This window comes from Artemia franciscana, chromosome 7, assembly GCF_032884065.1.
Source record: "Artemia franciscana chromosome 7, ASM3288406v1, whole genome shotgun sequence".
NCBI lineage: Eukaryota > Metazoa > Arthropoda > Branchiopoda > Anostraca > Artemiidae > Artemia > Artemia franciscana.
This window is the reverse complement of record NC_088869.1, coordinates 54961738-54975901: the sequence shown is the minus strand read 5'-3', so window position 1 is coordinate 54975901 and position 14164 is coordinate 54961738. Positions and strand designations below refer to the sequence as shown.

At 32.9% G+C, this 14164-nt stretch overlaps 2 protein-coding genes across 4 annotated transcripts in view; both read left to right on the top strand.

The window, feature by feature from the left end:
• LOC136029478 (actin-histidine N-methyltransferase-like) overlaps positions 1-5653 on the top strand; it is a 145974-nt gene extending 140321 nt beyond the window's left edge. For both annotated transcript variants that reach the window (XM_065707902.1, XM_065707901.1), the window contains exons 10-11: positions 1616-1761; positions 5142-5653. In XM_065707902.1, the coding sequence (XP_065563974.1) occupies positions 1616-1761; positions 5142-5285 (290 nt within the window). In that variant the 3' untranslated portion in view covers positions 5286-5653. The remainder of the gene's footprint in view (positions 1-1615; positions 1762-5141) is intronic.
• Positions 5654-10929: 5276 nt separating this feature from the next.
• LOC136029474 (NF-kappa-B inhibitor-interacting Ras-like protein 1) overlaps positions 10930-14164 on the top strand; it is a 37733-nt gene continuing 34498 nt past the window's right edge. For both annotated transcript variants that reach the window (XM_065707898.1, XM_065707897.1), the window contains exon 1: positions 10930-11130. In XM_065707898.1, coding sequence (XP_065563970.1) covers positions 11032-11130 — 99 coding nt within the window. In that variant the 5' untranslated portion in view covers positions 10930-11031. The remainder of the gene's footprint in view (positions 11131-14164) is intronic.

The window sequence follows — 14164 nt, the reverse complement described above, 5'->3', positions numbered from 1 at the left end:
TAAATGAAATGAACATGTTGAAGTATATAGCAACGGTTAAAACTTTTGATTAAGACACTACATAAAATAAGAAAACCCGAATGTTTCAGTTTTAGATTCACGAAATGTTTGTCGACCGGGAAAAAGAATAAGTAGGATATATAGCTAAAGTATATCAGAAAAGAGCATAAAAATATGAAAAAAGAATGGAAAGAGGGGAAAATTAGAATGAACTTAGAAAATTAAGAATAAACTTAGAGCAAAAGATAAAAGATAATAGAAAATATCATAGAAATGTGAAAAACTATGTATAGAAAAGCGAAAGAGAAAATTATAAACTATAAATGAAAACAACTGACACATTCATGAAACATTCAACTGAAACAGCATAAGAAAATAAAACAATTTCTATATATAAAGAAAAGAGAAGGAAAGAAAAAGAAATGGTAAAAACTACATCTGAAAACTTTTATAGTTGCCGGTCAGAAGTGTTGAACAACTCCCAAGAATGATAACAAACTGAAGACAAATACAGCTCAAAGTGATTTATCAATAAAGCTGAAACGACAAGAATACACTGTTCCAACTGAATAATCTCTCTGGACTACTTACAAACTTTAAAGTGGCCAATCAGTGACCCAATTGATAAAAAATGTAGGAAGGAGAAAAAAAGATTCGAATTTTTTTTTATGAAGATACAAAAAATAGATTTTCTAAGTTTATTGAGGGAGGATGTTCAACTTTTTAATTTTTTGAATTAAAATACGAGAATGTGTTCTTATTTTTTTGACATAAATATTATGTCCACTTTTGCTTGCGGAGCATTTACCAAGTCATTTTTGTCATCAGTTTTGGCTGACTATGTAATCAATAAATACATATAGTACTTGATTAATTGTTGTTTGTTTTACTTCAAAAAAAGATCAACGTAATTTTTTTGTTTTTTTTCTCTACAATAAATCGATCAGTAAACACAGCAATGCCCAAAAGTCTCAACGAAGCTATAGATTTAGAAACAGGATAAAAGCGATTATTTTGAGGCAGAAAACAAATATCTTTTTCTCTCTATCTTTATCTATCTCTTTCTATTTTCCTTTATTCCTTCTTACTACCTTTCTTTCTCTTTTTCTTGTTTTTTCTCTCTCTCTCTCTCTCTCTCTATCTTTCTCCCTCCCTTTCTTTCTCTTTCTATATCTGTCGTTTTGTCTGAACTATTGAATCGGAATACAGTTGTTACATTCAGCTTGAAATCAATTTATGTTAGTTATGTCGTAAAAAGGGAAACGTTTTGTAAAACTTCAATGAGTACTATGGATTGTGATGGCATTGCCAATGGTGTGATTTGAAAACTAATAAGCATAGGGGACAAAAATTTAACAGGTGAAAAGCACCTTGGCAGTTGGCTGTATGAAATTTTGAATGAATCAAATATTAAGTGAATAGAAGAAAAAAAAACCTTTGCGCTGTTATCAATAGACAAGTCCAGATTCTACCAGAAGAAGAATACAACCACGTTTCAGCCATAAGAATAAATATCAAAATCAATTTTAGAACGCGTAGTGTGACAATGATAATTTTGGTATACATTTTTTATTGCTTCCTCTCTTATTTTCATTTAAATTATTGTTATTTAAAGATAAGCTGAAAGAACTTGCATGTTTGGAAGACTCAACAAGGCTTACAAGTTTAGATTTGTATGAAAAAGAAACAGATGAAAAGGCATGGAAATTTCTTCTTGATCGATGTAAGATTATTCTGATGATTCATGGATTAAAATCTGGGGTAAGGTTTCTGTTTCTTCTTCTTCTTCTTTGTTCTGAGCATACTTTTATCATTTATTACACATTATTTAGAATAAATAAATAGATTCTGAGATTGTAAGTGATGTTTAAAGCCATTAAAAGGAAGAAAACAAAAAGTTCGAACCATTGAAAAATAAGAGAAAAGTACTTTCATAAAGTCCTATTGAAACTAGGGAAAGTATCCCTGCACTTTATGAATTTTTTGCAGACAATAGGAAACACTTTGATTATTAATTTAGAAAGTATAAACTGGCATAATAATTAGTTGTTATTTTAAAATACAGTTTGTCTAGTATCAAGGAGAAATGATAAGACCATCTCTCTCAGTAACTGATCTATATTATGCCTATGGCCTTGACATGTTTTCTAAGTCTCTACAAAGACTCAGTCTATGCCTGTTGACCTATCCAAATCTGGCAGGCACGTCGGCTTCTATTTAAATTTCCAGAAGACAATAAGGATGAGTTGTATTGGAGACACACCTCTTCGATAAAAATCCCAGTCAAAATGTTAACTCTTTCAAATGCTGAGACTCTGATGAATCCCTACGGCAACATCTAAAAATCAAAGCTAATGTTTCTTCCGCTCTGATCATTCTTCCCGTGCGAGGATACATCGGTAAAACAAACATTACGTCATTTTAAAGACGAAACTGCGAATATTTGAGGCAATGGTTGTGTCTGTTCTACTTTTTGGCTGCGAAACCTGGCCGACGAAAGTGCTGGATACCCATGATATGGACGTTTTCAAAAGGTCCAGCGATCAAAAAATTTTAGCAATGATACTCTATGCAGTAGAATCGGGAACCGTTTGCCCATATCAAATTTCGGCAAATGCAGACGCAGAGCCACGCCCTTTACCCCCTTAAGACGTAATATTAAAGCGATCTCCTGAGTTTCTCCTTTGGCGTCGTTGAGGATGTGAGCCCTAGGTCATAGGATTACCTGGCTATTTACCATCAATTCTGACTTGAAGCTGCTTGATGGACCCAGCATTTATGACAGACGCTTGAATCGAGACTGGTTGTTTGTAGCTGAGCCATCAACTGGAACAGAACTTCCTGGGCTCAAATATGTCACTGGATGTTGAACACCGTGATGAGCCCAGATCATGCAACATGAAATGAGTACTTCAAGTAATACATACATTCTAATAAACCATAAATATTAGCCATATATAGTTGGTATCACATATATCAACATTATAATGTGACACTAATACAAGATAATGAGAGCAGTAAGTTTCATAATTTAAACAATTAATCTAATTACCTTATATGTCACTGCGTATTAGTTGTCTAATGTATGCTAATATTAACTACCTAACTAGTGTGCATTTTTTAAACACGTTAATTAATTAAATTACATGAGCTAAGATACTTTTTAATTAAAGGAAAGCCGAAGCTTGAATTTAAAAAAAAAACACGATAGATTAAATAAAAACCTTTTAGTGTCATAATAGCTTATTTTGTCATAACGGCATTTTCAAGAGGAATAATTGAAGTGCTTCAAAAAGTACGGGACAAAGGATGATAGATGCGGCTTCGATGTGGAGCCGCTTCGCTTGGCACACCTTTCGGTGCGGAGGGCAAAGGATCTGCCAAGGCGAAGTGAGGATTTCTCTATGTCTTATAGCCCAACTGGTTTGTGGATCTTGAAGATAAGGTAAAATTTGGCAATTGGCATCAGATTTTAGGCATATTTTTTTCCAAAATACATCAGAAGATGGTGGTGCCTTTCAGGTAGCATCTGAAGCCTCTGTGTCTGTAGGCTATCTTCATAGGATATAAAGTTCGCCCCGATCATTATCTGGCACGCCCACTTCTGGATGTTTTCATGCTTTTCGGTTGGATAGTAGTTAAGCCTGGGTGCCAAACTAGACAAGCCTATTCGGTTTGTGGTCGGACACTCATACAGTATAGACAGCGCATAATGCGAACTTAGATGTTAAAGTGAGTGAGGTATTCAAATAATTTAAGGCAGAAGGAATCTTTTTGCATCTTTTCCTTTTTTATGTTGCTCCATTTCTTGGGTCTATAGCGTCGGGGAAATATTTCCTCAAAACCGTAATTGTCTTTATAAGGCAACAGCTTTCATCTCTAGGTGTACGAAACAATATCTGAAGACCTTAATCTCTCAGAAATTAACAGTTTCAAAATTTCACTGAAGCTAATTTGAATATTTTCAAAAAAAAAAATGTCAACCGAGGTTTAAACTTCAAAATTTCTAGAAGACTGGGGAACAAAGCTGTGTTGTCAGTTGTTTGGACTCCCAAGTTTGCCCTTTTGAAAATCTTAAGTTTTCTAAGTTTGTTTCCCCTTTTCTCTTTACCCTCTCTCTTTTTTTGAATCAATAGAAAAGTCTACTCTTGAGAGCCCTTTTAAAAGATTGCAACTGACCCTATCTATAAAATTCATACTTTTGGAGAGTCAAAATCTTTGGAACAATAATTTAGGTAATAGATCATGAATATAGGTCTTTATTAAGGGGGAAGACATCTTCCTGCCCGTCCTCTTAGAAGTGTGAAAATTTTGTGACTCCCTCAGTAAATTCCTGTATTTTTCTTGTAAATTGCCAATTTTCTAATTTGTTTTAATCCTTGATGCATTCAGATACTGAAAATGATATGGAATAGATAATAAATGTAGTAAAATGGGAAACTAAACAAATATTTAAATTGTGTAGATCTGTTTGCTCTTGTTTTTTTCTGTATAATTTTTTTTCTATCCCTCCTTTTTTCTTTTTTCCATCTATTTCTCTCTCCCCCTCTCCCTATATCTTTTTCCCTCTTAATAAGTACATATATCCATAACTATTACCTAATTTATTGTTCCAAAGATTTCCACTCTCAAAAGCATAAATGTTTTCTCAAAAACTACTGGGGAGGTTATTTAGAAATTTTTTAAATGGAAATACCAAAACAAGGTATTACTGGATTCCAATAATAGAAAGATTTTTCTATCTAGTGTAATGATTCTAAATGTTTTGATCTTGCAAAGTTGAATATGCTTGCATTTTCTGAACTGGATAGGGTTCGAATTGAATGGATTAAAGTTGTACTCTCGATTTTTTTTCTTTTTATCTCTCTCTTTATTTTTCACCGATTGAAAGGGAGAAAAGTATTGCAAATTTTTTCACTCGATGTCGATAATACGAAAAGTTTCCTATCTAATGTTATCCTTCGTTTTTGTTGGTAAATAAAATTTTACCAGAAAGAAATGCTGCAGTGGCTGAGCAATCAAGCGAAATCAAGCAATTTTTTTTGTGCCATAAATGAGCAACACTTCTTAAACCTTTTAAGAGTTCAGTGGATCATTGATCGCAGTTTTATAATTTTTCTTATTATTCTTTTTACCCTTAGGTGTCGTTTTTAGATGAAGACTTGGCAAGAATAGAAAACGAGAAGTCGCCGTCCAAGAAACTGTGCCTTCGATTTTTGGCCTATGAAAAACAACTTTTAAACCAAGTTGTGGACTTTGCCACAGATAGGCTTAAAAGCCTTTAAATTGCTAACAACACTTGTTTTCTAATTTACACTTTTTTTGTTTCCAAAAATTGGGCTGTTGATTTTAATATTAAAATTTGAAACAGTTACTGTGAATTATGGCAGAAAAATACTGAAATGCAAATGGATTTAAGTCATAACTCATATTTCATTTCAAAGTGAAATAACCGCTCAAGACATTTTATCGACTATAAGTATTTTATCCGTGTCTGTTATGCTTTAGGCTCTGTTATTTTAAATGAACACTTGACTTTCAGTGATGATATTAATCGACAACCCTGCTTTCTAGTGATACTAACAGTGTTGCAAGCTCATTCTTTATTGATTTGTCTAACAAAGCTTATGATAAATTATAGTGCTAAACTGTTTTTGTGAACGCTTTAGCTCATATAGATATTATAGGTTGTGCAAATACACCATTGTTTGAAAGTCTAAAGTTATGCCAGGATGTTTTAATCAAAATTCATCTTTTTTTTTTTTGTTAAGACTACCCGTTCCCAACGCTCTTCATCTATTTTTTATACTATTGGAATTATAATTTGTCCCTGTTTGCCCTTAAATAAGATTCCTGAATGTATGTTCGCTGTTATCCCTATTAACAGATCATAGATTAACGTGGCTTTATTTTCTTTATTTAGGGGGGGACTGTAAAGTCAGGATAATTTCATACAGGGGAGGAGTTATATGATATCCCTTAACGTTTTCATCTGCCAACATTCCCTTATATCCAAGAAAATGGGAACCCCTGCTTTGCCCTGGTATAAACATATGCTAATTGCTGACCACATCAAAAAATAGTTCCTTTGGCGAACGTTAGTTCATCCAACTCTGTTTGAACTTGAATCTAGAAAACACTTGGTATTTTCAAAGACAAGTAAAAAGTGGAATTCTAAAAACTAAAAGTCTACACCATGAAACAGGCAACAAATATCGAATATGTGGAGGGTGGAGTCCCCTCCTCATAACATTTTAGTAGTTGCTTATGCTTAACTAGGAAACTACTAGCCTAAAATACAAGAAATTTCCAGTTGATAACTGTACATACAATGTCGTTTTTCCAAAAAAAAATACTAATTTTCATAAAATGAAATGATTTTAGTAAAGCCCTAGTAAGCACATGAACGTTACGACTGAGGTACCTTGAGGAAACAAACCCTCTTTCGTTCCGGGTATTGGTGGCTCGTTTTAAGCTTTCGTGTCGCTCTTTACTTATACTTGGTAAATTTTTTTCTTTATTTTATATCTTATTTTATATTTTTTCTACAAAAAAAAGGATTATCCTTATTGATGAGGAACAGTCTTTTACTTTCAACGCTAAATTATCATTTTTCCGTTCCTGGAAAAATACGATGATCTCAAAAAACTATTTATTTTAATCTACTGTTTTAATATTAGGATATTAAATATGAAATGCTATACATATAAAATGCTTAAAGGAGTTTTAACTAACATTGCAAAATATGGTCTTAATTTAGTCCGCTTATTGATGTTGACATCACAAAAGCAACCCTAAGACTGCAAATCAAAACAATGGGAAAAATAGCCTAATAATAGAGTTGAAACCGCCTCCTCTAATAATTATGTTCTAATGATTATAATCAAATGATTAGTAGGCAGCTGTGAATTGAATCGACTGCAATGAGCTAGTAAACGAGCCACATTGATTTGCTTAATGTATGAATATTAAATAACAAAGATAATAAAGAATAGTAATTAGAACACCGTACCCTATGTCTCCTCTTACGATATTAATTTTTAAAAAACTCTTTCCACGAGACAAGTTTTTCAACGAAAAGTTAAGAGTTCCATTAAGCCAAGAATGAGCAATTGTATTGTATCGGATTAACGACGTTTCTTGACTACTAAGGTCCCTGCGTCGGCCCTGCAGTGCATTCCTGCAGCATGATTTGATCTCTGGGTCCCGTATTACCAAGCTAAGGTCAAACCCACTGCGCCACCACAGGACCCAAGAATGAGCAAATATATCTTGTTGTTTTCGTTCAAAATTTCGCCAATATTCCGCAAGGTGGGCAATTTCCATTGGCCAAAATTCCGCAAGGTGGGCAATTTTATTATCTATTTGAAAAATTATTATACCATCAATTTGTCAAAAGTAGTAGACAATTAGCTCGCACCTTAGTCAAAAGATATCATTAAGAAATCGGCAAAAAAAGAGCTAAAACTCATAACACTGAAAAACCTAAGAAATATAGTTTTCCATTGAAGGTGTAGTTGTATTTGGGAATCATCAGATTATAAATATTTGAAATTTTAATTACGAAAAAATTTTCGAATTTAACAAACCATTTTTTCATATTTATTCTCACGCGAGAATGAATATGAGATAAAAAAAACTCTCATTTTTTTATGAGATTTATTCTCATGGTAACGCTGACGAAAGTGAGATACTTGCCCTAAAAACTTCCTACCCGTGAATTTTCTGTTCATGATTTATTTCTGTATACATCTCTTTAAAAGAAACACTGCATAGCAAAATCTATAAAAGCTGTAGTAACCACTATCGCTAATCACTAAAATTCACTAAAAACCTAATCACTAAATTTTGAGGTACTTGATTTCGTTTTTTTTTTTATTTAAATTTATTTGACCGTGTGACCATTGGGACCACAAAAAGTGATCCCAATGTTCATGTTGGGATCAAAACGTGGACGTTTAGTGAAATAGGCTAGAGATGTGATTGCTTATGTTTTCAAAACCTTGAAGATCTTCTTTAAAAAAAAACAGCTACTTCTAGAAAGCTAAGGAAGTCGATGCTCGATTAAAATCTTAAATATATTTCTACCAGAGCTTTAAAAAAAGTCCTCTCTGCCAACTTCAAATTCTGACAGTATTTATGACAAAAAGTGACCCCAATGGTCACGTTGGGATCAAAAGTGTGAGCGTTTAGTGAAATAAGTTAGAGGTACGAAAATTTCGCTTATGTTTTGAAAACCTTCTTTAAAAAATGGTTACTTCTAGAACGGCAAGGAAGTCGATGATTGTTAAAAATTTGAAAAATTATTTCTTAGTTCGGATAAAAATATGACGATAGCATGAGTTCACTTGCGGTAATTCAGTGGCTTGGTCAAGTCCGACGAATGAATCAATCCTTTCTCCCAAAATTTATCCTCCAAGGCCAAATTCGTGGTTTTACCTTCATAGTCATCCCTGAAGGAGATAATTTTGCGTCTCATCCCCTCTTAGATCTTTTTTGTCTTGTAAAGACCGTGAGGCATACAGAAGGCCCATCCATACTGTAACAAAGAAAGAGGACCCAAGACCAGCTTCATGGGCAGATGGGACTTAGTCAGTAATTAAAAGTCAGTAATAATGGAATATTAAAAAATATATCTTTTAATATTTCACATATAATCTCTTTTCTGTCTTTTCCTTCGAATTTTCTCCTACCTGAAAAAAAACTCACCACCCAGAAATAATTTCGCGTTCATATGATCCTCAGCTCTTTCTGGTATTAAAACGTTTATGTTTTTTTTTTCATTTTTAATCCAGATACCAGTAGATAGAAGATGCATGGGTAAAAGTAGACTGAGAAAAGAGTAAAAGAAAATCTGTGTTTCGTAAAAAGGACTCACAGCATTCTTTTCTAAGAAATTTTGTAAAATATTTTTAAATTTTGCTTAATTTTTGTAGAAATAACGTGATTACCTATCAGTATTCAAAGTTATTTGATTTATAATAAGTTTAGCTTTGGAGCTAGAAAAATTCACTTAAACAAGTTATAGGAATTCGAAAAATCAGAACTCCAGAATAGAAAAAGTCAAAAAACAATATATTTTTGGAAAACTAAGTTCAGGTGCTGTTCTTAAGAGGTCAAAACCTATCTATCCGTGATAGATGAAACAATTCCACCTTGTCTAGAAAAAAAACACCTCTAGGAGATAAAAAACTTTTATGTGTCATAACAACTTTGGAAATTAATTCTAAATGAAAGAAGCAATTTTGTATAAGGAACTATTATCATCTCAGGTAGTTTTGATAATGTTGCTTGATTAAAATACGAAAGGGCATCAGATGAAAGGCTCTGAAAATAACCCCAAAAACGAAATAAGGCATTTGATATAGACTTTTCTACAATTATTTCCATGAAATCTAGAAGAGATACGGAATTTTATTCTCAAATTTTCAGAGGCGTAATTTAATGTTCTGCAGGAGTACGAAATGAAATTATTTTGAGAAAGTTTTTTTCCCAGCTAGGATAGTTTGATTTTTGAACCATGTACAGCATAATGAAAAAAAGTTTTTTTCCTAAGAAACTATTAGATATTTCAAGCTTCACCGAAACTTTACTAACCAATTTTAGAATTCATCCACTCAGGAAAAATTTTCAGTTTGCATCTCATACCACTTTAGATTACACAGACTGCTGATCACAAGAAAAAAAGCTTCGAAAGAAGAGATCCTGCTCTTCGCCACAATTACTGGTAATTGAGTTCTACAGCACACCCAGCATTGTGATGAATAATATGGAAATCCTGCATTACTACTATTACTACTACCAACTCATTGAAGCACCGAGCCACATGAGACCAAAACAACTAAGCACACCCCTCCTCCATCCCAACGAAATTCTTGTCCCATTTCATATAATTATTTGCATAATCAGAATCAGTTTAACTAAATTCATCACCAAGGTAGAGTGTAGCCCTAATTCATACAATAAAAGGATCAAAAAGATGGAGATTTTTTTGATTTTTATCTCTGTATTATTTAAAGAAGTTACCAAAGCAATATTTATCATATTTAAATAACACTTTTACTTTTGAAGCAACCTTAAGTGATAATTCTGATTAACAAAGTAGCTATATAAATTTGTCATTGGGATTCTTGAACTCTTGGGTTTTAAATCCTATTTTTTTAAGCTGAAGTTATATTCAAGCCAGTTAAAGAAGAAATTAATGTAGTCTATGTTTTTTTTCAAATCAGAGAATTTTCTGATATATTGCTATTTCCTTGATCTCATTCGGTGCCAAAATTGATTTAAATTTGAAGCGAATAGCCATTTTCAATACACTGTTTTTAGGTCATGCTAATGCGCCAACATGAAAAATATGCTATTGAGGAAGCCTGTCCAACTAGTAAAATCAAATTTACGCTCCTTGTCCAGCGTGAAGTGAAATAGCAACTTTTAATCCGAAACACAAAAAAAGCGGGGCGAGCAGAAATACTTTGGTTTTGTTTTGACCAAAGATTTTTAAATTCAAATAAATACCAGATCTCGTATGACACCGCTTGTTAAATCTGAGCACGTCGGAAACAATTTCAAGTGGCAAAAACAATATGGTTCATAGACATGGCGGGAGCTGTGGTGATCTTTTTCGAATAAGGCATTGGCGATAGCAATAATTTAATGATTAAATTATTATGATTAATAATTATTATGATTAAAGCCAGACTCCTCGCAGCTTTTATGTCCCAACAATAATTTTTTCAAAGAAAAACATTGATACGTAGGTTCTTAGAGAAACATTTCTAAATGCGCGTTTCCAATACACGCAATTATAACATCAGTTCTGTTACTTATTTAATGCAACCTTTACAAATACAGCCCTTTTGTATCAAGTAACAAATCAAGTAACAACTACATTGCGCCTCTTACCTTTTTTATAACATAGATGTCACAGAATGCGGAAAATTCAAAAAGCAAACATGCGGTAGTCCTGTTTATGGGCACGAAGATAAGAAATTAGGCTACCATGGTTTCAGTCTTATATCAGCTTTTATAAATATGGTGAAACATAACAGGGTTCTGGTTTTTGGCTTAAAAAGCAGTGGAAAAACGACAATCTTGGAACAGTTATTATATCAAAATGTCACAAAAGACAAGGTTAGGTCTTAGTCTGGATATTGCTTAGTAGGCTAGCTTAATCTGATTTAATTGTAATATGTATCTCATTTTTGGCAAAAATACTAGGTATTCACTTTTTACTATTCAGAATTTGTAGCCTAATATATTGAGAATACATTTACTAAAATATTTGCAGTTTAGACTACAACATAATTTAGCTAGCTTAGGATGAAAGTGAATATGTCACTTTGGAAACTATTTTGCAGTTTGTATTATTGACTTATGAATAAAGTGAACATACCACTTGATACCTCTTGTTATGCTCTTTATGAATATTATATATAATTGGCCATCCTAATCATGTGGATTGGTGCACTGGATTTAGAATTCTTTATCTGAGAGGGCAAGGGTTTGAACCCTAGTGTACCCAATTATTTGGTTTGGGACAGGAGTCAGTGGCAGGACTCTGTAAGCTCAGCCTGAGTCAACCCAACTCTAAATGGATACCCAAAGAAACCCTGGGAAGGTGAACAGCAAGGGTGTGCAAAAGCAGAGGATGGTTGGCCCCCAACCCCCCATTGCACTCCCTGGCTAAAGGGCCAAGAAACAGAGATTAGCAATGCCAGTAAAGACTGTAAAGTCTTATGCTGTATTCTTTACCTTTTATTTAATTGTATACTTTATATATAATTGCTTGTCTTGCAAAATCACATTAAGCCCATTTTGAACTCTTAAAAATAACCCAAATTTTTAATTCTTGGGTATTAAAAGGCTTAAAACATTGGTTTAAAACTGACTGTTTGATTATAAATCCTTCTTTTTGGTTATAAAATCCATAAGCATTGATTTATTACACTTAAGTTGGATAAAAAATCCAAAAAATTCTCCATTTTTCCATCTGCTACATTTCTTCTGTCAGCTTTGATATTTTTGATGTATAGACAAAATGGCAGTTTTTAAGGAGCCCAACAGAATAAGAAGAAAACATGGTGTATTTTTTTTCTAGTGAACTTAATCTTGACAAATCAATGTTTGTGAATTATACAACTTTTTTAAAAAAGGATTTATAATAAAATTGTAAGGTTGGAACAAATGGTATAACTCATTTTTATATGCAAAAAATATAGAATGAAATTATTACTTTTAAGGGTGCTAAAAGGACATAAAACAGATTTTGCAAAGAAAGCAATTATTATTCAGAAAAAGCATAAAAAACAGCATCTAGTGCTGTGTTCACTTTATTTGTATATCAATAATATGAACTCCAAAGTATTTAACATCACTTGAAGCCTTTTTTTATGTTCTTCACAATTCAGCAAATCAATGAATATATTACTTGTGTCTTTTTTATGCTCTTTCACAATTCAATAATTGCCTCTGGGGCAAGTTGCACCTTGAGCCCTTAAAGAGGCCTACAAGGTATCTTATTTTTGTAACCACACAAAGAAGGTATCAAGACTAGTAAAGGTTTTGGATGTGGTTAAAAACATACAAGTAGTTTATAAATAGATTATCTAAAATTAGTACACTCCAAAGCTATCTATTTATAACAATAAAGCTTCACAAAATTAAATTTCAAAAAATGTAAGCATTTTCCTGGCATCCATAGAAATATACCATGGCAAAGGTATGTTTCTTCTGTATGAACAGAAAAAGTTCACAATTCTGTAAGATTGAATATAAATAGAAGAAGGCCTAGAAAACAACAGCATAGTGTTTGGCTGTTGACTTTGTCATAAACATAAACTCTATAAACACATTCTGGTGTTACGGGGTGGTTTAGTAAAATAATAAATTTGGAGTGTGATTTTATCTTAAGGGGGGTTTGTGTTGAGTTGCTTGGGACTTTTCTAAGTCTTAATAGCTTAATGTGGATATGGGAGCTAAATTATTAATAAAATAAAAAGGCTTCGTATATAATCCCCAGTAACCTGGGAGACAGAACCATCTCAGTGTTGTTTGAGGTCTCCTGAAACAAATATAGATTCCCTTGGGACCGTACCTGAAGGCTAGAGGAACTGTACCTGATGCCCTAATGCATAGACAGAAGATGATTAAATACAATAAGGTTTATTTACTTACAATATACAACTATTGACAAAATAGCTTCAATGACTTATTGCATGAAAAGGTGAACATGAGCAATTGATCTAATGCATTCGAATCTCTCCTTCAAAACTGACTCCTTGCCCCTTGCGTTGGGCTGATATATCCAACGCGCGATTTCTAAAAAAGAACTCGCTAGACAGGCTTGGTGACCTGTAGCAGTTGACCTCCGCTGCTATTGGTAATATTCAATCAAGTGACTAGTCTTGCATCCAAAAGTTGTTTTTATGGCAAGGATTTCCCTTTTGGTTTCGAGTTGAAAAACTCAGAGTTCAGAATAACTAGTTATTTAACTTGTTAAGTAACATTCAACTTATCTAAATGCACGTAGTCCAACTGCGTTGGACTATGCAGACTGTTAAATTCTAAATGATTTTATTCAAACCTTTTTCTAATTGAAATTTACTAAAGGGGTGTGACTGAGAAATTTAGTCCTGAATTTAAGAGTTTCTAGAAGAGTATGGATGAGAGATTTGGTCCTATATTTGAGGATTTCCAAGGGGGTGTGAATGAGGGATTTGGCCCTGAAATTTATAGAGGGGAGGGGGCTGGTCTATATGTTACATATCCCCTTTCCCGTTGTAGATTGATGTCCCCATCAATTAGTCTTATCTCTTTCTTTAAATATTGCATTTAATCCTTATTGTCTATAAAAATTTTATTATAATTCCATAACCTTGTAAATGATGATTTAAATTTAAGAAATATTTTCCTTCACCTTATATATATATGTCCTGCACCTAGCACTAAAAAAATTATTTAACCACAACACTTGACATTAACTGTTATTACACACGAATACCTGGTTCCAATTGTTCATTTTTACTTGAAGTTTTAACTGTTATATTTGATTTTTAATTGATCCCAGGTATTTTAACAATAAAAAGAAAAATACACAATGTAACATAAAAAGGTTTCCACTGGCACTTTTATTTACTTAAATTTATAATTCACTATTTGGCACTTT